The 26467-nt window shown below is 33.7% G+C and overlaps 1 protein-coding gene across 1 annotated transcript in view; it reads right to left on the bottom strand.

Annotated features, from left to right (window-relative positions):
* MACROD2 (mono-ADP ribosylhydrolase 2) overlaps window positions 1-26467 on the bottom strand; it is a 1375516-nt gene that overhangs the window by 1343657 nt on the left and 5392 nt on the right. The window contains exon 2 of the mRNA XM_081149406.1: window positions 23734-23850. Within this exon, the coding sequence (XP_081005532.1) occupies window positions 23734-23850 (117 nt within the window). The remainder of the gene's footprint in view (window positions 1-23733; window positions 23851-26467) is intronic.

The raw sequence follows: 26467 nt of genomic DNA, 5'->3' as shown, positions 1-26467 counted from the left end.
ATCTTTTTCTTCTTTATACTGCTGAATGCTTCCCCTTGGCCTGTTCCTTTCTAAGAAGGGGTAGAGAGAAGGGATACAAGCAAATTAAATTAAATTCTGGGGGGCAATTTAGTGTCTCAAATGCAAAAGCACTGAAGCTAAGAAAAGAAAGCAGGTTAAACTGAAACTAGTCCCTATAATAAGAATTTGGACCACACTTAAAATGAGCATACTAACCCTGACTCATCATCTCCTATAGGTGAATATGGCTTCTGTCTCAGTGTTCTCATGGATCATAATCAATGAGATGCATAATCAATGCATCCCTTTAATTCATTTTATAATATGCCCAGTAATGGCATATTATGTATGTCACTGACCACGAAGTATTTTTATTTTTCTCTATTAAGTTACTCTATAAAGTTATAAGATACAAAAAGATTGCATTCAAGTACTTTTTCCATAATTCTTAAACTCCTCCTCAAAAATTATAAAAGTGACACTTTCACTGAAACCAAAAATATGAAAAGGAAAAAAAGATCATCCCTCTTCCTTCCTTATCCTCCATCCCATGTATCAAGATAATTATACCTTTTTTATTACCAAATATATATATGTTTTATAAAAACAATTTTTTAAAATAGGATGCTCTGAGTTATAACTAGCTTTCCTCACTTATAAAAACATCGAAGGCATTCCTTACAAAATGAACACACAGGCCCCAGCCAGGCGGCTCAGGTGTTTGGAGTGCCGTCCCACACACCACACAGGCTGCAGCTCGATTCCTGCCAGGGCACATTGCTAGGCTGCGGGTTCAATCCCCAGTAGAGGAGAGGATGGGAAGCACCCAATCAATGTTTCTCTCTCTCCCTTCCCCTCTCCCAAAAAGTCAATAAAAACATATCCTCAGGTGAGGATTAGGAAAAAAAGCACACACAGAGCCCACTTTTTAGGAATTCCACAGTACTCTTGCACTGCTACCATTCTCCCTCTTGATGGACATTAGAGTTATTTCTAGCTTCTCGTCACTACGAGCAACGCAGTGATAAATGTTTGTATAACTGACTGCCATGTTAGAACAAAGTCATGTCCTTACATATATCCATATAATCACTGAATTAATAAGAGAGCACTGAGAAGAGAACTCAGTGTATGACACGGGCTTTTAATCAAGAAATACTCTTTGGCCCGGCCAGCATGGCTCAGAGGTTGAGCATCGACTTATGATCCAGGAGATCGAGGTTCGATTCCCAGCAGGGGCACATGGCCCGGTTGTGGACTTGATCCCCAGCTGGGGGTGTGCAGGAGGCAGCCGATCAATGACTCTCTCATCACTGATGTTTCTCTCTCTCCCTCTCTGAAATCAATAAAAGAAGGGAGGGAGGGGAGGGGAGGGGGGAGGGGGGAGGGGAGGGGAGGGGGGAGGGAGGGAGGGGGGAGGGGGGGAGGGGGGGAGGGAGGGAGGGAAAAAGAAAGAAATCCTCTTTGGAGAAAGGCTCAGGAGAATATGTTCTTGACAATATATCCAAAATGGATCACAATCTCTTCTAAAAGTCCTTAAAATAAGGAAAGACTGAAGAATTAGGAGCAAGGTTCAGAGTTCATATTAGCCTGGAGAATTGAAACAACCAATTATAGGTTCAAAAACAAAGTCCTTTTGATTTCCAAAGAGAAGCTGTCTAATAGACTATGATTACACAATTTAAAAGAGAATTATAAACAAATAAAATTTAAATTTAAAAAGCACACAAGCCAAATCCATAAGCTGCTTCCTATGTAACACAGATAAACACTTAATTTCTAATAACTGAGATAAACCTGTCATTTAGGATCGGGATTTATACCAAAATTAAAAAATATTTAGTAGAAAATTAATATGCATATCTATATTACAACATATTTATTTTAAATTTTTTATTTTGTCATGTACAGTAAAAAGATGTTACATCTAAACAAAAACAGAAAATCATATGATTACACACCATAAATAGCACAATTATTTAAGTGTAAAAAATAAAACTTGTTTTATCGAGCTTTCAATAGATATCAAATTGAAAACTGACCAGAATATGATCATACTTCATCTTGAAAATGTATAAAAAACCCTACAATAGTTGGTTTCGAGCTCTAAAGAATTTTGAAAACAAGAGGGGTACCTTGCAAAGTTCTAATGATAAATAAATGTACTTTTGAGGCTTTGGTAGACACTGTACATTTTCATTCATCCTTGGAAACACTGCTTAACAGAAGTAAGAGTGTCATCACTCTCAGAGGACAAAGGAGTGGTTCTGAAAGTGAAAAGAGTTTATGATAACTACACACAGCAGAGACACTCCTGGGACTAAAGCATCAACTATCTCTCTGCATTAGTAGATGGCCAACATGTTTCCATTAGGACCCACAAAATTCAGTCATTTCTTAATTTTCTTCCTGCTCAGCTCTCCATGTTCACTCTATGAAGTCCTATTGGTGTCAAATACACAACAAAAATACATGTCTCTATCACCCTTTTGGTCTGTTTGCCTTCTTGTCTCAACAGTATTTCCTTTTCCTTCTTCAAAACAGACTCTTCTCAAAGGAGTCTTCAATGAGTCTTTCATGATAAAAAATGGATTGGAAGACAAGATGAAATAAAAAAGCTCTTTCCATTGTGCCCAAGCTAGAGAAAAAAAAAAGAAGAGAAAATGACACAAAATTATCTAATAACACTTCTTATTTTCACTGAAACAAAAAAGAAAACTCTCAGCCAATTTTATTGACATATCTTTGTTAATATCCTCTTAATTGAGTTGTTACAGGTATATGTTTCAACTGCTCCAAGTTTTCCAAAAACAATTTCCCCCATATACTCATACATACTTCTTATATTATCACTTAAAAAGCACAACAGAATTATAAATTATCAGTAATACCACTGAAAATAGCATTTCTAAAAGCTCAATATATAAATATCTAGAAAATCTCTACGAAATTCCCTGGCATATGGTTTGAAGAAAAAAATCTTTGTGCAATATTTTTAAGCTGCACTGAGACTAGGGCTATCTTGGAAGCCATTCACTGAGCTCTTGACACTTAAGTCGCTGCTACTGTAGAGAAAAATCAAGAACTTAAGACTTAAAGAGCTCCAGTTAATTAACAATTTAACTGCTAGTAGTGTTAAACATTTTCATGCCTGAGACGTCAGGTTCAAATGGTTAAATAACCAAAGAAGAGGTCGTCAAGTTAATTACAAATAAGAGGTTTACACATATACTAAAATATTTGAAATTCAATACAGTTCACAGATCTAAAGATTTTCCACTGGTTTCTAAAAGCTGCTGCTAGCTAATACTATCATGTGATCATGCTATGTACCTAAATGTTCCTGGTGAATCTCATTACCAAAGAAGTGAGTCTATGACTCAAGAACTCTGAGACAACTTCCTATATGTGAAGCAAAGTTGTGCAAAACAGAAAAAGAAATACAGAAAAAGATGCTAGTATTCTTTCCTAATTCTTTTACGACTCTTACAGAAGAGCTACACCCCAACCTTCCCGTCTCCCACCCCCCACTAACCACTCCCCACTCCTTCCAGAAAAAGAATTATTTTATCCAACCAAAACACAGCAACCAAGCAAAACACATAAGAAGAAGAATACCTGTAAGGTTCTTCCTCCCATACACTGTCCCAGGCAAGGATCCTCAGGCACTCTCTCCATGCTGTCCTCCACCACTTCTTCACCCATTAGACACGCATCCTGAATGATGGTGGAGGATTCAGAAGTTTATAGTAGATGTAGCATATTGAGATCAAGGATCATATCCATCTCCTCACAAAAAGGGATGGGGCCTCTCAGGTGGTCCAGAACACCCCTTCACACCTCTGTGATTATACTACGTTACTATTCTGATACTGAGCAATTTCTACTCTCAACCCATAAAAATCCCATCAGGACGTACTTCAAAATCTTGAATACATCACTCTCCTTATTTTTCCCTTTGCTATGTATTAGTCTATTCACAGCATTCTACAAAAGATGTTGGGTTGGTATTACTCTTTATTAATAAAGCAACACCTAGAAGGCATCCTTACTTTAAGGTATTCACCACATACACATTGTCTCTCATAAAATTCACATGCAATGAAGCCATCCTACTCTGACATTCTGAGTAGAAAAGAAGGTTAAGAGAAATGTGTGAAAATACACATCTGTGAGAGCCTAGGAATAGCCAGTGAAGGAGATGATTGCTAAAAAGTAAAAGAAAAGTGTATGTTACAAAGAAAACTGGATTTGAGACTATGTATAAGTTAAAGTGGCTTAGGTAACCAGTGCTACCCTGCTGCTCTTCTCCCTTCCTCTCCAACATAACTTTTATTTTTAAAATTTTTAACACTGTATTAAAGTTATTGGGGTGACAATGACTAATATGAACATATAGGTTTCAGGTGTGTGTTTCTATGTTACGAGATCTGTATACTGCTCTGTGTGCCCACCACCCAGTCGCATATTCTCCCGTCACCGTATATTAAGACCTCCTTCACCCCCACCCCCTTCCCGCTGACAACCATCACACTGCTGTGTGTGTCCACAAGTTTCAGTTTTATATCCCACATGAGTGGAATCACATGGTTCTTACCAACATAACTTTTAGTGCTTCATGTTTTAAATAAAAATATGCTCCTTATAAAACATGTTTTAAGAAAACCTTATTAATATTTCATGCCCTTTCATCTTTCTTGAGCTATCTGAATATGCAAATATTTCTGACCACAAATATCACACTGTTTCTTGCTTTTTTTAATGTCTCTTGACCATTTTTTCACATCATACATATTGATCTCACTCATCTTTTCAAATATTTATATAACACTTCCTTGCATCTAGGCCTTGTGTTCTACTATTTCTCTGATCACTCTCTCCCTTCCTATCTCCTCTGAAAATTGAAGTACCCGGTTCCATGCCCCATGTCTCTTATTAAACACTCGCTCATATTTTTGACCTCCACTTTTTTATAGGATGTTTCTCCAGCTTTTCTTTCTAAATCATTAATTCAGCTTGCAGCCCTTCTGCCAGATGTGTCAAGTAGGAGCTGATAGGTCTCGGTGTCCCATCCATGACCCGACCACCCTGCACGTTTGCATGATGACCTTATGTAACGATGATTCAGCAGAATGCAACTGCGCATGCAACACTAGTGCACTGCTTGCTGCAGTCTATATAACCAGCGCTGCACACGGTAAAGGTGGAATCGTTCTCTCGATGTTGGCTCTGCGGGCCTTCTTTACGCTGGGGGGATCTCGCCTCCGAGACACCCCTTGCAGCCTCCCTCCTCCAACACCTTCCGTTTTTAATTTTAACAATCAGATTTTTGCTTCTTACAACTCTGCAGAATTGCTTTTTTCAGAACAGCCTGACTTATTTTTTCAGCTGTTTTATCCTCTTAAATCTCTCTGAAGATACAAATTACTTTATGAGAAAGTATTGGTTTCCTCACCATTACATCTATTATCAAACCCTTTATTCTAAAAAGGCATCTTTTTGTAGTTTAAAATTGAATTTTTATAATGAGTGAATTTAAGCACGTTTATATTTTCAAAGCCATTTATATTTCTTGTCTAAGTCAATAAACACTTAGTGATGGCCTACCAAAAAATATATAAAGATACCTTTATGCTCCATCTACTGCTTGCATCATTCCTGTTCTCCAGGGACCTGTTTTTCTCTTAGTTCATATTCTACTTGTATCATTAGTTTTCTGATGACCCTTGGTATTCCAAACTTGTGAGTGGTGTTCTAGAGCTATCTAACTGCCCTAGTTTTCTCCAGTAGATCTAGAAGTCTGTCCCTCTCTGAAGGCATCCTCCCTGAATGAGAGCTGATTTCAGGATGAATGTCAGTTGATGGAGGCATGTTTTATTTTACAATGTGTGGTCATAAAGCAGGTTTAGGCTGTAAACCCCCAAACTGCCGATATCAGGAAGGCTATACTTTTGGGGTAGAGTATTTAATGCACTTCGTATATGTGGAACCATTTTCTCTTTCCCTTTCCTTCACCTCTACTCTGTGTCTTGGTAGAGATCTCTAGCTCTGCTCTGCTACTCTCTCCAACCCCAATTACCAGAAGCCTTCTCCAGAATCATTATCTGCAAAACAGAAGCCATGACTCTATCCTAAGGATAAACACTATTCCCAGCTAACAATCATTCCATACAAATGAGGTAGGAGAAACCCCAGCTGGTACAGACAGTTTTTAAATTAACTGCTCTGATGACTATGCCCCCCCCCCCCAATCCACTCCAAATCTTTAAAAATGTTAACAACACAAATGGAGTTTCCTGAGGTACACTGAGGAAAAACTTCTCACTTTCAGTTGTGGTTGTTTCTGTGCTTCTCTCATTCCATCTATTTTCTATCTTCATGGAATTCCCCAAAATGTACTACACCAATGTTACCCTTTCTTGCAGTCTAATGCTGTTTCAGGCCTAACTGGGGTTTTTTTAAAGAAATACAATTTTAGTCATATCAAACACATATGAAGAAAGGAGAGCTAATCTTTTGCCACATTCTAACAAAATTCTCTTCACCTATATGCCTTCAAAAATATCAAGAAAAGGTATCCACTCCTATAATTCTATAAGTAGAAATCTTTTCATAGTATGCCATGCACAGTATTCTTTCACTTTCCCCATTTCATCAAAATCTCACCTGCAAAAGGTTTTATTATTAAATCATCTAGGATTCATTTCCTAGTTGTCATTTTTTCATCTCTTTCATTTTATTAGGAATATTTTCTCTAGTTGTTTATATACTTCAAAGTAAGTTATTAACAATATTTTACATTAATCATAAGATTCAATGATTGATTGGGTTTTGCTTTGTTTAGTTTTATCAATGTTTAATGTATACAGGCATACATTGTTTTATTGCACTTTATTGTGCTTCAAAGATGTTGAGTTTTTTACATATTGAAGGCAAAAAAATTATGACTTGCTTTATTGCAATACTCACTTTATTGCAATAGTCGGGAATCAAACCCATGATATCTCTGAGGTATGCCTGTACCTTTCCTTTTTGTGTCCAGAATTCTTTATTCTGATTCATTTCACTTTGCATAAGTACTTCCAAATAATACATTCATTTACTTAAATCTACAACTGTAATAGTTCAGTCCTTTGGAATGAATATATATTTTGCCTTCATACCTAAACAATAGTTTTTGCTTTATGCAGAACTGTAGGATCAGAACACTTTTATCTCAGAATCCTATAGGCATTCTCCACTGTTTCTTAGTATCCAGTGCTGCATAAGAAAAATCAGATGCCAATCTGCTCCTTTTTTCCATTAGGGTAAGCCTGGTTACTCTATCTGGAAACTTGATTTTCTTTTCACTCTTAGAATTCAGAAGTTTTACCAGTATTTGATTTTACCAGAAATTTGATTCAGCATCTCTTAGTTGATGGCATTCTTCAGCCCAAGAAAAGTTTATTCTACTATTTTATTATCTACTGCTTCCCAATATGTGCACATTTTTTACTTCTGGAATTCCTATTTCACAGATACTGATCTTCTGGATCTACTTTATAGGTCTCAAACTTTTCTCTAAAATGCTCAATTCATTTTGCTCTACTGTCTGAAAGAAATGTCACTTTCACTGTCAATACTGCTACCTCCCTTTACAAAAAACTTATAAAACATTTTAGACATACAAAGAAAGGTAAGATATTTAATACTTATGTATCCACCACCTTACTTAAAAAAATATCTAGATTACAGAAATACTTTTCTTTTACGCCCAGAGATAACCTAAATAAGGTGTCTATCATTTCCATGGACTACTTTGTATATTTTTACATATGTGTCTGTCTATAAAACTATATATAGTATGGCTTTGCTTTTTTTTTTTTATTATAAAAGCAGGGCATTTTCTCTGTGATAAGGCTTGGACCCCTATTTTTTTCCATTTATTTGTATGTTTATTTATTATTGCTGACAGTATTACAGATGTCCCCCCATTTGTCACCCCTTTCATCCTGCCCCTGTCCAGCCCAAGGCCTTCACCACACTATTGTCTGTGCCCATAGACTATGTATATATGCATATAAGTTCTTTGGTTAATCTCTTCCACAACTCCCACCTCCTCTCCCCTCTATGATCTGTCGGTCTGTGCCATGCATCCATGCCTCTGGGCGAATTTTGTTCATCAGTTTATTTTGTTCATTAGGTTCCACACATAAGTAAGTTCATGTGATATTTGTCACAAAGAGTAAGAGATCCTTCTTTTTTACAGCTGCACAGTATTTCATGGTGTAAATGTACCACAGCTTTTTTATCCACTTGTCTATTGATGGGAACTTCAACTGTTTCCAGATCTGAGCTATTGTAAACAGTGCTGCTGTTGCTATGAACATAGGGGTGCATATGTTTTTTCTGATTGGGGTTCCAGGATTCGTAGGATATATTCTCAGAAGTGAGAGCACTGTGTCAAATGGCAGTTCCATTTTTAATTTTTTGAGGAAACTCCATACTGTTTTCCATAGTGGCTGTCCCAATCTGCATTCCCACCAACAGTGCACCAGGGTTCCCCTTTCTCCACACCCTCGCCAGCACCTACTGTTTCTTGATGTATTGATGGTAGCCTTTCTGGCAGGTGTGAGGTGATACCTCATTGTAGTTTTAATTTGCTCTATTTTATCAGTCTAATGATTCACATCTTTTAATTCTGGAAAATCCTCAGCCATTCCTTCTTTGGATATAGACTGTCACCAGTCTCTTCATTTTCCTCAGGAACTCCAACTTCACATATGTTACACGTTTATTCTTCTGCTTCTAAATATCTCTTTCATAATTCCTTATCTCTGTTTTTTTTCCAGATCTATCTTCAAGTTCATCAAATTTTTCTTCTGCTGGGTTTAATCTATTTAAGCTATTCAATGTTTTTTAATTTCAATTATTATATTTTTATTTTCTGAAAGTTATATTCTTTTTCAAATCTTCCTGGTATTTCTTGACAGTATTTTGTTCCTTGCTCACATTTTTTATCCCCCATTTTATTTCTATAAACATTTTATACACCTATGTAATTCCATACTCTTATCTACTAATTTCAATATCTGATATTCACAGAAGTCTAATTCTGCTGTTTATTTCACCTGCTTACTTACTCTTTGTCCATGATTGCTGATTTTCTTCAAAGCATTTCATTCAGGCTCCATCAACCAGCACACTAAAAGGCTTATCGTGAAGGTGCGAGAGAGTATGAACTTCTGCTTCTGTCAGGCGCTTTGTAGCAATACCAACATTTGACTACTTTCAAATAATTTTCTCTGCCTACAGTTTCCTGAACTAGGCAGGAAGTATAAATTAGATTCTCACACCCACATGAAGACAGACTTATGGTCACACACTTGTAGAGGAGACTTACCGGTCTCACACACACATACCAAGAGAAGAAAACTCTGATGTTCTCTGCTGGAAGTCAAGTTTGATTTTCTAAGCTCTTTCATTGAAGCATGATCTTGAAGAGCCTGGGCCTTATGCAGAGGCCTCAATTTCAACTGCCCATTTAGTGGAGGCCCTAAAATCTATCCCCTCAAACTGATGTGAACTTTAAATAGAAGCCTCTAGATTAGTAAATATTCTGAGAACAGCTCTGGAGTCAACTTAGCACTCTGGATTCCAGCATCTCTAGTTTTTTACCTCTAGAGAGTTTAGTTGGCAATCTTATTTTTAATTATCTAAAACTTTTTCCACTGTTCCTTCCCAATACAATGTTTTCTCAATTCTAACCAGAAATTTTCAGTTTGTTTGTTGTTTTTTTACATTAACTATGATTTCTGGGCTATCTGCTTTGCTGTTTTAATACGAGTCTTCTTTTTATCTCTGCTCATTTTCTGCAAATATCCAGTATTTCATCACTGTCTTCATCTTCTTAAATATGATCTATATTGTAATACTGATGGCTGATGTAGATCACTGCTTTATTTTCTCAAGAGACTCCCCCACTCCCATCATGCCCATAATGTAAGGCTGTGGGACTTTGTGGGTGGATTTTGCCCTTAGTGTGATAAAGGAAAGAGACTAGCAGTCAGATTTTTCTTCAAGATCCACTGACTTCATAGTATTCTAATTACCTTTTGTTGCCTACGGGGCCATTTCTCTGCCATCTCTAAACTGCGTGAATTTCTGAACTATTACAGAAGCAAGTATACTTTCCACTCAGAAAACCAGATATCTTCCCTATGTTAAGTTACAGAATGTTCAGTATTAGTGGTTTTTAATAATCTAATCTTGTCAGTCTTACATCTTCCAGGAAGCCCCTAAATTTTCTAGCCTACTGACTATACCTTTTCCTATTTTCCAGAGCTGCTATGGATTTTTTTCTTATTCTTATACTTCTTTTGTCATTGCAATTTGGACTTGGTTTGCTACCACCAAAATACCAAGAGCAACAGAAAATTGAGGGGCATGTCCTTAGAAGAGTCTCAGACATTTACTATCATGTATCTGGAAGCCTCAGTTTATAGTTTCTTCCCTCCCCAACATTTTAGTAATACTCTTGTATCCTATCAGCAAGCCCCCAAAACACCTCTCTAACTCATTAATTCCTACTTCTGGTTCGTCTTATTAAAGCATAAGTAAAGAAATTTGAATATAGAAGTTAAGAGGTTTTTTTTCTTTTATCATGCACAATTTACTTTATGTAAGTATATTCCTTATTATGAAAGTAATTAGCCAAGTTATAGAAAATTTGCAAACTACACAGTTTTATAGATGAGGTAAATTAAACATGCTTGAATGAAAAAATATACAGTGATAAATCAAAAAACTTAAGAGTAAGGACATGAAAACCTGAGAATTATGCCAATTCTAACAATCGTTATTTTTCTTCTTCAGTCAAGTCTAAATGGCACAAAACCAAAAGAACAATGTATATTTTTTCTCATTTAATTTTCTAAGCAGAGAAAATGCTTTAGATTCTTCTCTGCTATTGGACAGAAAATTCTACACAGAAAATATACTCCAGGGTAGCATGCAAACTATTTAATTTGCTGTCCCTATGATTACCTTATTAAATGGTTCTCTGACACCCACAATTTCCATCTGGATACTCTAAGAATACAATCATGCCACTCTTAGTCAAATGATCACTGTTTTAATGGTCACACTTAATAATAAACAATAAGTGGCACATTCAAGCCTTAATCGCTGTATTCAGAATGAAATTAAAGGGAATTATATTAATATTGTTTACACTCAAACCAATTAGGTATTTAAAAAAATAAAACACTGACTATACAGGTTTCTAAATTTATATCCTTTTAATCTTTCACCATGATGTTTATTTATTTACTTATTTATATTATGTTATTTATATATCATACAATATTATATGCAGGCCTGAATGCTGTGTATTTAATAAACTGAAGAAGCTGAAGAAGCCACTTAAAGGTACACCATGTTCAACCTCAAAATTATCTTTTACGTAAATCCTAATTCACTTAGGATTTACTTAAAAGTGGGGTTTGCTTAAAAGCCAAGAAAACATTATTTCCAAGATTTAAAGCAAGATGTGTCTTTGATAATACAATTCTTTTCAGCAGCCCAACAAAGATTATTGATTAACATTTGGGTATATTGATACTATGGCAACTAACTGACCAATAAAGTGAGGGCTCTTTCTCAACTTTACTGACCAGTATTTTATGCTGGTTAGTTTACTTATTTTATAACTTTCCAAGACACCAACTGACTCCAAACACAATCAAGCACTCCTGAAACCTTTCCACACAATGAGCTGATACACCTTCAGGATTTCTAGGGTAGAAACTATTATTATGAAATTCTTTGCCTCTTATCTTGAGAATCCTTTAGTTTTAACATAAAAAAAACTTCTTAAATTCTGAGCAACTAAATTATTTAATATTCCACCCCCACCAATCTTTTTAGAAATGGTGCTTTAAAATATTAATTATTTTATTGTGTAGCTTCACATACTCCCTGGTAAATACCTATAGATAACTTAGTGATCCAGTCTGAGAAACAAGTTTTGCAAAATATAGTTTATGTTCAATATGTGGTATGTGGTCCATTCTACTGAAAAAACGGTGACTGGGTTAAAAAAAAACCAGATTTTTAAAACTTTCAATAGATTGTAAAAGTGCAAATTTGGAACACAGATGGATTACAAAGATGTGAATGATGTTTTTAACTGGTATAAAGTGGTAATTGTTACACATCTACTTGAGACAAAGCCTTCCTCATCACAATGTTCAGTGATTATTGCCAATCTTATTATCCACAACTTTACCTTTCTAATAGTTATTGTGTTTTTAATTAAAAACAAACATCATGGCATTATAATAATCTATAAAAACTTTTATAATGCACAGCATAAAATACATCTTTCCAAAAATCAAATATAATTAATAGTAAACACATAACACATAAACATATCAGCAATGCTTTTAGAAAACAAAAGGCAGCATTAACAGAGGATAATTAAAAATATAAAGTCAGAAGGCCAGGGTTCAAATTCAGTTTGCCACTCAATAGCAGTGTGACTTTGGACAAGCTAACCCCGATGTACCTCAGGGACCTCATTTGTAAAGTGAGACAATAGTACTACCTACTCCTACCAACAATACCTACACTTCATGGGGTTTTTGTGATAATTACATAAATTAACATTTGTAAAGCTCTTAGAACTATATCTGGAAAATATTAAGTACTTTATAAGTATCTGTTCTTTGAATGTTTGTTTCCCTTATCATTAACCTCAATTAATTCTTAGTCTATCATCCCTAACTTTCACCCCTCATCTCCATACACACAAACACAGGTGGTTTGTTCACAGAGATTAGCAACATCACTGACTTAAATTCAGAAATGAAATATCCATTCCTTTGAGCTGGATACAGTTCAATTAAGATATTAATCAAGAAAGTATGCACCTGTTACTAAAATTATCAAATAAATATTTACATGCCCATCATGATAAAATACATTTGATGTCAGCTATATAATTCCATGAAAGGAGCCTTATTAATTACTAAATAGGGCTTTGTGAAAATATTTTTTTAACTCTTACAATTAATTTTTTTATTCACATTCTAAAAATAGAAAACCAATGAAAGAAAGAAATGAACATGACAAAAGCAAATAGAAAACTATTGATTCTACTCACCAATAAAAATATTTGCTGAAATAAAATTTTACTGTAGGATTTTTATAGAAATATTATAACAGATTAAACTCCCATCAGCACTTCTGTTTTGGCCAAAGCAATGAATTCAAAATTAGTAAATTCTAAAAACTTGCAATCATGTTTCTACTGCTCAAGATTTGTTTATATTTTTTAGTGTATGATATAAAAATACAAAAAAGGCTCTAATATATTACAAGCTACCTTAAAATATAACCAGCTACTCATGTGCAATACTCTTTAAAATAAAGGTTAGACTTACATTATTAAAAATATACATTAGGCCCCATCCAGGTGGCTCAGTTGGTTGGAGTGTCATCCCCTGTACCAAAAAGGCTGCAGGTTCAATTCCTGGTCGGGGCAACTACAGGAGACAACCAGTCGATGTTTCTATTTCATATCTCTTTCATCTCCCTTTCTCTCTCTCTAAAATCAGTAAACATATCCTCGGATGAGGAATATATATATTGCCTCATGTGAAATGCATAACTTTTTCAAGCTCTATGTGCCTACGCCATGATAAAAATCTTGAGGAAAAAAGATTAATTAAAAGGTTAATTTAGAGTAATCACCCAGATTACTCTAAAATTAAAAGCTCAAGTCTAAAGTGAAAGGTAAATTTACATTACTAAGACATGGAAAATGACAGTGAACCTCTTTCTCCAAAGTTTATTTTCTATTAGATATAATGGAAAATATTCAGAAAAAACTTTTGTATTTATGGGGAGCAACCACAAGGGGGAAAAAACAAAACAAAAAAAAACCCCTGAGTTACTTGTTAATAGGTACAGGCTCCTGGGCCATAACCATATCAACTGACTCAGAATTTGAATCAGATACTGGATAGGTTTCATAAATAGTAAATATGTTATGCAAAATTATACCAAAAACTGAACAGATTCCAGTCATTGTGCCAGGAATTGAAGATTATGAAAATATTAGTCTCAGTAAATCTCAGCTGAGAAAATAGACTGTTAAACATCATATAGAATTCAGAAGGCAGAAACTGTGTCCTGTACATTACTGAATTCTTGTCAGATGTCTGAATGATTTAAAAAATGGGTATGCTAACCATTTTTGTATACCTGCACTACTTTACCCCTCTATTTTCCTGATTAATAAATTTAAGAGCTGATAGGAAAAAATAAGAAGTTTGAATAAACTTTCACTATATTATGACAATAAAAAATGCAAATTACTTTTAAGATCAACAATAGAGCGACCAAAATTTCAGAACAAAAAATTTTCCATAATTCAGAAATCATGCCCCAAGTGTGAAATATAGTAAGTACTTGAAAATCACTCAGTAAATGGCAACCTGTCATATAATGATCCTTTTATAGGCTGACTACAATGATATTTTATGTGTTTAGTAACTTCCTTATAGGAATTTTACATTACAGATTAATAATTATCCTCACTATATAAATAGAAGAGTTAAGAATAAAATGTTTGCACAGGCACAAATACTGATGTAAAAGTTAGATTTCTTAACCTCAAAGGTAGTGTACATTTATTAGGTAAACTACTTTCCTCAAAATAAGTGCCCCTAAGAGATGAGATTAATATCCTATAAATTAATACATAAATAAATCTCATTAAAGTCAAGAGCAAGGCAAAATGCCTGCTATGAGATCTATTAATTAACTCTGTACTGGTGACCTTAGTCAAAGCAAAAGAAAAAATAAGAAGTACAAATATTAAGAAGCCATAAGAACATCATTTGAAGAGGGCTTTAATGTCTATCTAGAAAATCCAAGAGTATCTCTTAAAAGACTAAGACTAATAACAAATTCCAAATTAGTATTCAAAAATTGACACTTCCCTATACCTCATTAATAACTAATAAAGATCCCATTCATAATTTTTTAAATCTATTAAATAAATATCTAGCAATAAGCCTGACAAAAACTAACAAGATGAAGAATATTATAAAACATCATCTGACCAATAAGAATGTAAAATTGTGTAAAAAATACATATATGCACAATCATTAAAAACAGACAATAGGTAAAACAAAAAAATCTGGAATACATATAACTAAAAGTAATTTCCTTAGCCCTGGCTGGTGTGGTTCAGTGATTAGAGCATCCACCCACACACCAAAGGGTCTCAGGTTTGATTCCCCATCAAGGACCCATACCTGGACTGCAGGTTCGATCCCCTACCCCAGTTGGGGCATATGCAGCAAGCAACAATCTTGATGTGTGGATGTTTTTCTCTCTCTCTCCCTCTTCCCCTCCTCCCTCCCTCCCTTCCATTCTCTCTAAATATCATTGGAAAAAATATCCTCTGGTGAGGATTAACAAAACAAAACAAAACAGTACTTTCCTTAATGTAAAATAAATTCTTAGGGGATTCATAAGAAAAAAAATCATTTTTAAAAATAAGCAAATTATATTAGGAAATAATTCATTAAATAAACATGCAATCTACTTAAAACAGTGCTTGTTTTAAGTGGATTGCATAATGCATAAACAGAAAAACAAACAGCTAATAAACTTATAAAATTATTATTTAAATAATACTTTAAGTTATTTAAATAATTTAAACACGATTTAAATCATTCATGGGAATATAATGATGGTTCAACACTTTAAAAGTGGAAACTAAAAATATATGTCAACTGAAAACCTTGATTCTTTTGATCTAACAATTCCATGGCTAGAAATTATTCATATGATATAAACATACACAAGAATACAAAGATAAATATACAAAGACATTCTGTAAAATATTAGCTATACTGGCTAAATTAAAAATTTATATCATCAAAATGCCCATCAATAAGGGAGTGATTAAATAAAATCACAATACCTCCATACAATATAGACTATGAAGCCATTAAAAATAAAATCAAGTAAATCATTAGATTTTCTTATTAACTGTATTAGAGTACGATCCCGTATGTATAAAAGGATGGAAGAGCTCTAAACATACATTTATATAAAAATAATAATTCTCTACAGCCTAATCATGAACAAATACTGACTACGACCCAACAGTTCCATTTTTATGACTCTATCTTGTAGAAAAACATATACACAAAGATTACAAACATATTCATCATAACCTTGTTTGCAATAGTGAAAAAACTGTTTCCATCAAGTATAAAATAAGTTATGGTAAATAAATTTAAGTAAGTTATTACTTAAATTTAAGTAAAACATATAGCCATTTAAGAACAAAACAAGGAAATGTTAAAATACAGTGTAAAGTGGGAAAGCAAGCTCCAAAGCACCATGTACATAGAATGTTAGTTTTTATACTAACATACAGTAGTAAAGTATTTATAAAAGCATAAGAGGCAGCAGGATTGAGAGCACAGATACCAGTACCAGACTGACTGGGTTAACCATACAATTAACCCCTCAGCCTCAGTTCCCCATACTTATTACTCACTTCCTAGGCTTTTTAGGTCTTCATTAAAACTCCCGACTATTTATAAATGCTTAGAACAATGCCTGACACATTGTTGCATTAAATAAAAATAAACTAAAAAACATTTAAAGGTCTAGAAAGATAATTACCTAAATGTTATCAGTACTTATCTGTTTGAAATTCTGTGTTTGGGGAAGGGGAAACTATAATCTTTTTAACTCTATGTTTTTGTACTTTCTGAGTGCTTTATAATGACCATGATTTAATATATTCCTTTGTTTTATAAAAATATAAATACACAGATATATAAATGTACAGCAGTGACCAACTCTAATAAATTAATGCTTAGAATAAAAACTTAATTTTTTTTTAATCCTCACCCAAGGATATTTTTTCCATTGCTCTTCAGGGAGAGCGGGAGGGAGAGGGAGAGAAAGAGAGAAACATCAACGTGAGAGAGAGACATCGAGTGGTTGCCTTCCATACCCATCCAGACAGGGGCCAGGGACTGAGCCTGCAACCATGGTACCTGCCCTTGGCTGGAATTGAACCAGGGACCCTTCAGTCCGAAGTCCAATACTCAAGCCACTAAACCAAACCGGTTAGGACAATTTATCATTAGTTTTAATATATTCTTTTTAAAGTAAATTTTTAATTTATACAAACAACATTTAAAAGAAAGTTATGTTATTTACTTGTAACTAATTAGAACTCATTTATAAAAGTAATTACAAAGTCTTAAATAAGTTGCTAATATCAATTTGTAGGCTCATTACAAATGTCAGAGCATTTAAGCAATGTTTTATCAAAGTAATAGAGCTCAATCCATAAGCACAGAGATATTACACATTTACTTTTAAATAAAAAAGTACTTCATATAGTATCACAGAAATCTAGAGATGTCTCTTTCACAGAGACAGATATAGGACATATTTAGAGTAGCAGTACAACCTTACCTAGAAAAAAGATGTTTTAATCCCATTGTTTCCACTATTATGAAAAACTTATATTTACCCATTGTAGCATTCCATGAACATAGGTAAATAGTCTTTAAAATCCCACCCTGGAGCTATAAGCAAATTATGAATGGTCAAAACCAAACTGAGAGTATTATATCCATTATGTCATTTTTCAGTAAAAGTAAATTTCAGGTAACTTGACATCTAGATTGGGTATGTAGCAAAAAATAAGAAAAAGATGTATCTATGCCTATCTCTCTTTCTAAAAGTTTGGCTGTCCATCTATTTAATTTGTTCCCCAAAGGTGTACAGACAATCCTGGTAATGACCATTTGACCCACTAATGGGAAAGGTCACAAGATTCCTTATTTAGCTGTTTAAGCACTGATAATTCCAAAGAGTCTGGATACAAGTACTGTTAACAGCAAAAAGAAAGAAAGTAGGAAAAATGAAGGGTCATGTCCATTGTTATTTTTTTAATTAAAAATAAAATTAACAGTGACCCCTTTCACCAACTAAACCCTGCGAGAACCAACAATCAGAATTTTCCTATGCCTCCAGGAAAATCAGGTAACAATATTTTGCAGTGGTATCTGCAAAATAAAAAAGTACTATTCCTTGAATCCATTCTCTCACTGAATCCAATCAGTGTTTCAAAGTACACCTTGGCTTACTGTGTTCAATCACTTACTTAGAAACAGAACAGTGATCTGCATTTAGTTCTCTTACATTAAGGGAAAAAATCACTAGTGTTTTACTCACCAACAGAAACTCTGATAAATTACACGGTCAAGGATCAGAAAAGGAAAACCACTTATATGAAATCATATTATTTTAGAATAAGAATATCAATAGTCAGAAAGACACATTAGAAAACATCTTGTTCAATTACCACCCAGTAAAGAAAGTGCTTTTACTATGACTGAGTTTCATCCAAAGTCTTTCTAAAGACTTCCAAAGACAAAAAATAAAAATAAAAGCACTGTGACAGAGTCCATTCCATTCAGAAGCAATGAGTAGTGTTTATAAGATTTTTATCCTAACAGAATCACTAACACAAGAGAATTATAAAATTTGGAAAATCTGTTATTTTCATATGGCAGACACAATCTCAAATCTAAGTTTGATGGTAGAATCCAATCTTTGTTGGGGTAGTCTGGATTCTTAAAACACTGAATACATCTGAATCCAATCTCTAGAGAACAACCAGCAATCTGAAATCTATGGCTTTCCCTAGAGATAGCCCAAACTAAACCTCAGAATTTCCAAACCTCCAAAGGCACATATATCTGCCGTGGCATGCACATGGCCAGTCATGTGAACTTTTGTTGAGCTGTATTTATTACCTATATTTTAGTACTTAATTCATCAGTAATCTTCAACTTGGTTCTAAATGAAAGGCTTAAACATTAAATTGTTATGTAAATCCTTGTTTTGAATACTTATATGAAAAGTTAATAACTAAATATTTCAGAAAAGACAACAAAGATTTTATAAAGACACACACAGAAAATCAAGAGGGAAAAAGAAAAGAAAAAAAAGGGAAAAGGGTGCTTTGGCTGCTGCTGGTCTGTAATCATCTCAACATATCTGTCTACACTGACCGAAAAGCATTTAAATAAAATCTACATTTATAAGTATAATTAATTTAGTGGGTTAAAAAGAAAACTGATAGAATTTGTGGTGAAATTACAGACTTAGGAAATACATAGTAAGAACTTTTCATCTTGTGGTCTCCACGCCAAGTCATGTTTATTTATATATATGTAAAAAGATGTGTGTGTTTTTATTTCTAGTACATTATTTTAAAAACAAGCTTAAATAGAAGGACAATTTACACAGCACTTAGTAGTACACACTATAGTGCACAATAAAACTTATTTATGGGTTGTTAAAATAATCTTGGAAAGTAGTTAAAAAGACTAAGAGTGAAATAAAGGCAAGGGACAAACAAAGCCATGGAGAGAATCACGAAGTCTCCACTGTAGAAGTTGACCTTACCTCACAAATGTTTGGCTAAACCAGTGCTCACACCTTCACAGAGAATATCATTACACAAAAACGTATTAGGTAGAATAAATGTCATTTATTCTCAAAATTCTTACAAGTTATTTAGCCCATTTAGCTTAATTCTTCCATGGGAAAACAAATTCTTTGTAGCAAAGTTCTTTTTTGAAGCAAACCAACTACTTCAGCAAAGGGCATAAAGAAGATACACTGAAACAGTTTCTTACATTGCTTTACTGTCAAGAAACAACAATGCCAAAATAAATGCATTTAAAATGGCAATACTTTAAGATTTTTCAACACTTCAAAATATATCAGGCTTAAATTTTTAAATTTACACTCATTTAACCTAAGCTCTGTTGACATTTAAGCTCACAGAAATTGAAGTCATAAAGTTTAGTTATTAAGTACTATCAATAATAATATACAATGCTGATGGATACACGTAACACATGAATTCACATCTTTGTCTCAATTTATCTGTGTAATAGTTCAGGAAAATCTTTACTGAAATTTATCACCAAGCTCTCTAACTTTTGAAACTTAATAAAACCACCCTGTATCACAGAGATCTAAAGTATATTTGTTACCTACATTAAAAAGCGTACTGCTTATTTTCTAAACCTGTCATTTCCACATGAATCTTTAAAATACAGTGAAGAAAAGGTGGGAAGAAAGGAAATAATGCAGGAATATACCATCAGGCAAATGATTTATCATTTGTTCAATTCACACAGCAAATATGTCCTGAATAGCTACTGTGCATCAAGCACTATGCTAGATGCCAGGAATATAGAGAAGAATTTAAAGACCATCCTTATTTTCATGGTAATTACAATCTCATAAAGAGACTGACCATGATCAGATAATCCTAAAATTTAGTACATAAAAATAAATTTATATAAATGCTCTATGAAAAGGAACATAGCTCTATGAAAGCACAGGGAAGACTTCAGAGAGAACAGATGGGTTGCAAACTGAAAACTGAAAGCTGAGAAAAATTACGAAGGTGAGAGAAGTAGTGAAAAAAAATCAGAAAAAGACCCAGTAGTAGGAGAGAGCTTGGTACATTGAAGAAACAAAGGATAGTGTGGCTAGATGTAGAGACCAAAAAAGGTAGTAGTACAGTAAAAGGCCAAGAGAAGAGGGGCCAGATTAATTTTTCAAAGAAATGAGAGTGGTCTTAATTACTTTAGACAAAACACCTTTTTTAAAAATTATAAATTCATTTTAAGATCATGTAAGAGGAGGGAAAAACCACTACCCACTCAAAATAAAAGATTTGTATCTAAGAAGCTGGGGTGTTTTGCTCTGAGTCTTCCTCTGCTTCTACAGATTTCAGTTTTAAATTACAGTGTTCAAAATGAGTATGATAACATAAAAAGGAATCAGTATCAGATGATTAAATAGGAAACATTCCTTTCCAATATTTTTTATGCCTACTGAGTTCCATCCTGTTTTAAATACCATTTTTTCAAACTGTTCAATCATTTTAAATTTCAGAGAACCAACTTAATTTGAAAACTGGAAAAAAAGAAGAAATCTAGCACTTATTCTGCCTTTTCTGCATAAACTGTATTGCATGAAAACAAAGATGTTGATTCAAAAAAAAAGTCTTTATAGAAGTCAAATTAATAAATGAAGAATGAATGATATTAAAATAACACTATTTTGTAACCCCTAAAAAATAATGATCATCTATGGCTACCTAAAATCATTTAGGTGAAAAGTTGATAGCAAACTTTACAATGGGTGAATTAGCTTGATAATACTTCAACTAATGATCAGTTTTTTCACTACAGAGAGAGAACCAGACACTATATGCCTTCTAATATTATGCAAAAGAAAGTACAATTCTTTCAAAAAAAAATTAAATCCAAATCTGATCAAGCTTCTGTATTTACTAGCTCATAAGAAACACAGGGGATAGAGGAACATGTTAAATGACACCACGAAGACGCAGTCAGCAAAATGCAAAATGTAAAAAATTCTGTAAGAAGAATAACCTACTTTATTCATCAGATAAATTACAAAGCAAGGAAAGGACAGAGAAAAAAGAAATTACTGATTAAGAGACTTAGGAAGTCTGTCAATTAAAAGCAATATATGGACCTTGTTTAGATCTTGACTCAAGCAAACCAATTGTACAAAAAAAGCAAAACACTTTATGACACAATAGGAAAAGTATGAATACTAATTGGACATTTAATTATAAGAATTATTAATTTTTAGGTGTAATAATAGTATTGTGGTTATATTATAAAAACAAAAATGTGTCCCTATCTTTCAGATACATATATACGCATACTTACATATATTTACATAGATATGATGTACAGGAATTGCTTCAAAATAGTCTGGGAAAAATGTACAGAGAGCTCTGGCATAGATGAAATAAAATTGGCCTCGTAGTAACTGTTGACACTGAGTAATGGGTACATAAAGCTTCATTATACACTCTTTTTTATATATGTTTTCAATGCTCATTTTAAAATTTGAAACAAAATTAAAAAGGAAGAACTGCCCTTTGTAGACTGTTAACCTCTGAGGAATTATTATTTAATATACTGATTGCCTACCTATACATGAAACACTATTCCAGGTGCTAGAGACACAGCGTAATAGGACAGAGGAGCATTTTAAAATTCCCCACAACAAAGCAACTGACAAATAAAATAGAATTATTGCATAACTGCTAATACAGAGGAAGAAGTAATAAGAAGCATATAACTCCAAAGATTTACTAATAGTATTTTATAAATATGAACATGAATAATAAACAAATGGATTTCTGTTTCGGTAATCATCTCCCATTACTTTGCACTTCTGATCCATAACTTTCCAAATGTCAAAGTGGCAAGTCAAAGTAAAAATATTTTATCTACTTGCTTCCTTCTTTCTACACAAACATTGATATTATATTGTTTGGCAATTTTTGGCCCTAGGTAAGACAAGGCCCAGAATTGTCCTTTTGATCTCTAGCTCTGTATTCTTTTCATTACACAGCACTACCTACTTTTTCAATGATGTCTTCATTAGACTAATATTAAAACAACTTGCATTTTCTTCGGATACTAGGCAAGCAGGTCAGATGTGTACACCCCAATCAACTAATGACCCCATTAGAACTTGGGGTAAACCCGCTACTCCACTTGCCCAAGGGCACACATTTCCAGGCAGAGAAAAGTCTAAAGGAATCCACATGATTTGCCTTCCTAGACAAACAATTCTGTCTACAGCTCAAAACTCTCAGGTAAGCGTGTTTTCTTCACCAATACTAAGCTTAATTTGGCTGCTACTTCCCACGGATTTTGTCCATAGGAACTTGATGCTAGTCAGTCTCATTCTGGGCCATAATATCCTATATAGTTCCATCAAGACCACAGCCTGTGAAATCAGCATGTTCCAAGTCCCTTTCATAGTTACCTTTCTTTCCCAACTGTTAAGTATCCTAAAAAGCACCCTATTTCTTCTAAATTTGACATCCAGACCATAAACACCAATAAATGTTAATTCAGAGATAAATATATTAAACATACATTAAATTTGTTGTTTTTTAGAATTTTCTTCCATGAACCTTTGTTAATAGTTAAAATTTCATTTATATTCTAATACTTATATTTTCCCTCAATCTAGACTCTCATTAAATCATAACAAGTTTGAGAGAGTAAATTTGTCACACAAATACTTTATATGTAGACATAATGCCAGACCACACAAAATATATACTCTTCTCTAAAATTATGTGAAATGTTATTTGGTTTTTCTCTATTCTTCTTGATGCACTGTCTTTGAACTGAATCCAATCCTTAAAATAAACATGGAGAAATCCAACATAAATAAACCTAATCAAAACAAACTCAAAGGGTCACACTACCAAAGCAACAATCCTTAATATAATTTTCTCAAAAACTACTGCAAAATAGTTTTTTAAAAGTACCCATAAAAGAGTACCATAATATAATTGCGTATTTTTTTAGAATGGTTAGGGTTAGGATAAAAAAATAAAATTAAAAAAACAAAACAATAATAATTTTCTAAGTCTAAATAATACATAACAGATTGCTAAAAACAATTAAATGACAACCAACAATAATTTCAAATAACAAAATTGTCATCACTTTACCGGCTGCTTGTTATTCATTTTTGTCAAAAATTGTCCTGCAGAAGTCATTTAAAAAATGGCAACAGTATCTACCTGAAAAATATTCTGAGAAACTTACCATCATTTTGGCTCTTGCCCTTCACCTCCTCCTTCCACGACAGGATACTGCTCAGGGGAACATAGTCCCTTATGTATTCTTTGCGTCTTTCCTCTAGGGTCATCTTCAGTAAGCGTTCTTGCAAAATAAAAGCAGAATTTCCATTTGTATTTAACTTTTAAGATCAGTAATTATTTTATCATTTAAATATTAACCATGTTAAACTACCAAAAAAATCAATGTGGGCTTGAGAAACACCAAAATGCAAATCTAATGACTCTATTTCTGAGTGTTAGAAGTTGTCAAATTATTACTATATCAGCAGGGGGAAAAATAAGGAAACGCTTTCAATCAACATCTACTGACAGTCTACTGTGTACTGGGTGTTATGTTTATGCACTGCAAATGCAAAGATCCTTGATCTTGAGAAGTTCACAAGGCAAAAGAGGAAATAGATAAGAGACTAATGGCTACATAAATAAAACACTAAATCCTAAAACAGGTATGTATAAATGCTAAGAGCACAAGAAAGGCAGCCACCAAGATATTTTCTTAATTTGAAGATGCCATCAACAATAAAAGTGCACTTTTAATTTAATAACACCTTTGTGGAAGCAATATAAATAATACTTTAAATATGCATCTTGATTACAAGATTAAAATATTTTTAAATGCATCTTAGAATTAATAATTGGTGTCATTTATAAAGAACTCACTGTGTGCCAGGTATTTTATATGTATGATTTTAAATAATCTTCCCAACAACTCAGCAAATAAACAGTATTAGTATCCATATTTTCAGATAGGGAAATAAAGCACATCAAAGTTTAGTAGTCTGTCCAAGGCAAAAGAACTTTCCATGAAAATCCAGTCAAATATCTCATTAGAAGCTACAGCCTATACGATCAGCCACTAGACTGTATTACCTTCTCAAGAAAAGCTCCCCAAAAGAAATGATGTGTATGCTGGTTTCTAATAGGTAGAATTTTGCCATGAAAAGGTAAGAAGTAAGGATACTTCAGACTAACGAAGCAATGTAAACAAAGATAAGGTGATATAAAAAGTTTAAGGAAATTACAAGATATGCTATGAAAAGAGAAGTGGCCACAGAAGTGAAAAAAGTAGCTTAAAACATAAGTTAAAACAAAAATGTATAGGAACTTATATACCATGCTAAGCAATTTAACCTTTAACCTATACAGTAGGTCACTAATATTCAAAGTTGATTATGTATATCCCAGTAGGTACATAAAATTATCCACTAGGATACAAGAAAAAAATGCATTAAATTATACTTTTAACCTAAAGAAATAGGAAGAAATTAAAAATTACTAATAATGTATAAACTGACACTGCCATCTTCATTCATTCTAAAAGTCAACTGTCTTGTATCACATACTTTAACAAGGTTGTATTCTCAGTTTTCAATTCTCTTTCAGCATATTACTATTACAAGGTACTAAAGTTTGGGTGAATGGATTTAAGGATAGTATCTAGTTTTAGGTAATTTAATACTCACAAAATAATCACTTTAAAAGATAAATGACATGAACATGGCCCCACCTGAACATGAAAACAGTGGGCCTAATCACTTCTAAGGATGGACTTAATATATGTAGACTCTTCTGTTCAAGGAATGCTCTACTAATTGTTTTCCCTAAACATTGTTCACTTTGAGCATTTACCCTTGTGATTTTGTATAACCCCTGTATGTGTATCTTCCTGAGCATGGAAACCCAATTTGTCATCCCATCCAATCATGTATTCTTTGGATAAAAACTACCATGATCTTAGCCCCTCTTGAGCATGTATTCCATTGATCATGTATAAATCCCAAATATGTACTTTTGGGAGGCCTGAGCATAGACCTAGCTAGCTATGTTCCTTCAGACAACAGACCCCTCCTATGATACTTCTGAACATGGAATCCTTTGGCATAATTCCTTCTAATCATCAACTCAATGAGAGTGGATGCTTCTGATCATGGACTGCACTAAGAATCAACTTCCCTAATCATAGCCTCTTTTGAGCATATACCCACTTGAGTATGTATATCTCCTATACACGTACCTGCCTGAGCATGAAATACTTCAGCATGGACCCTTCTGATAATGACTTGCTTTGATTTTAATCTCCCTTGAACATAGCCCCATTTCAGTATGTGCCCCCTTCACTATGTTTAATACTTCAACATGTACCCTCCTGTGCATGGGCTCACTTGAGTACAGATCCACACTGATAATGGAACACTTCTGAGAATGAACCCTCTTGACAATGGAATCTCTTGTATGGAAGTTCCTGAGCATAAACAACCTGAGCCTGGACCCTCCTGAATATGGAAGCAATGAGCACAATCACTTCTAAGCATGTAGCTAAGAATTATGGACATTTCTGCTCATGGAATTCTGTAAGTATTCATTTCCATGATCCTAGTTCATCTTGAGGATGGATCTTTCTGATTTTGTTACCCCTGTACATGTAACTTCTTGAGGATCAAAGCCCTAATTGTAGACTTTTCTGATCATGACCTGCTTTAATTTTAATCTCCCCTGAACATAGCTCCACTTGAGCATGTAACCTCTTGATTATGTGTAATACCTGAATATGTACATTCCTGAGCATGGAACCCTAATTGTGGACCCTCCTAATCATGTATTCTCTGGTTATAAAGCACCATGATCTTAAATATATATATATATTCTCCCAAAGAAATGAACTGCAGGAAGTATTAATGTAAACACAAGTGAAAAAGAAA

The sequence above is a fragment of the Miniopterus schreibersii genome (assembly GCF_964146895.1).
Source record: "Miniopterus schreibersii genome assembly, chromosome: 10".
NCBI classification, from domain to species: Eukaryota; Metazoa; Chordata; class Mammalia; order Chiroptera; family Miniopteridae; genus Miniopterus; species Miniopterus schreibersii.
The sequence above is the reverse complement of the archived record's forward strand: the minus strand, read 5'-3'. Positions and strand labels throughout refer to the sequence as shown.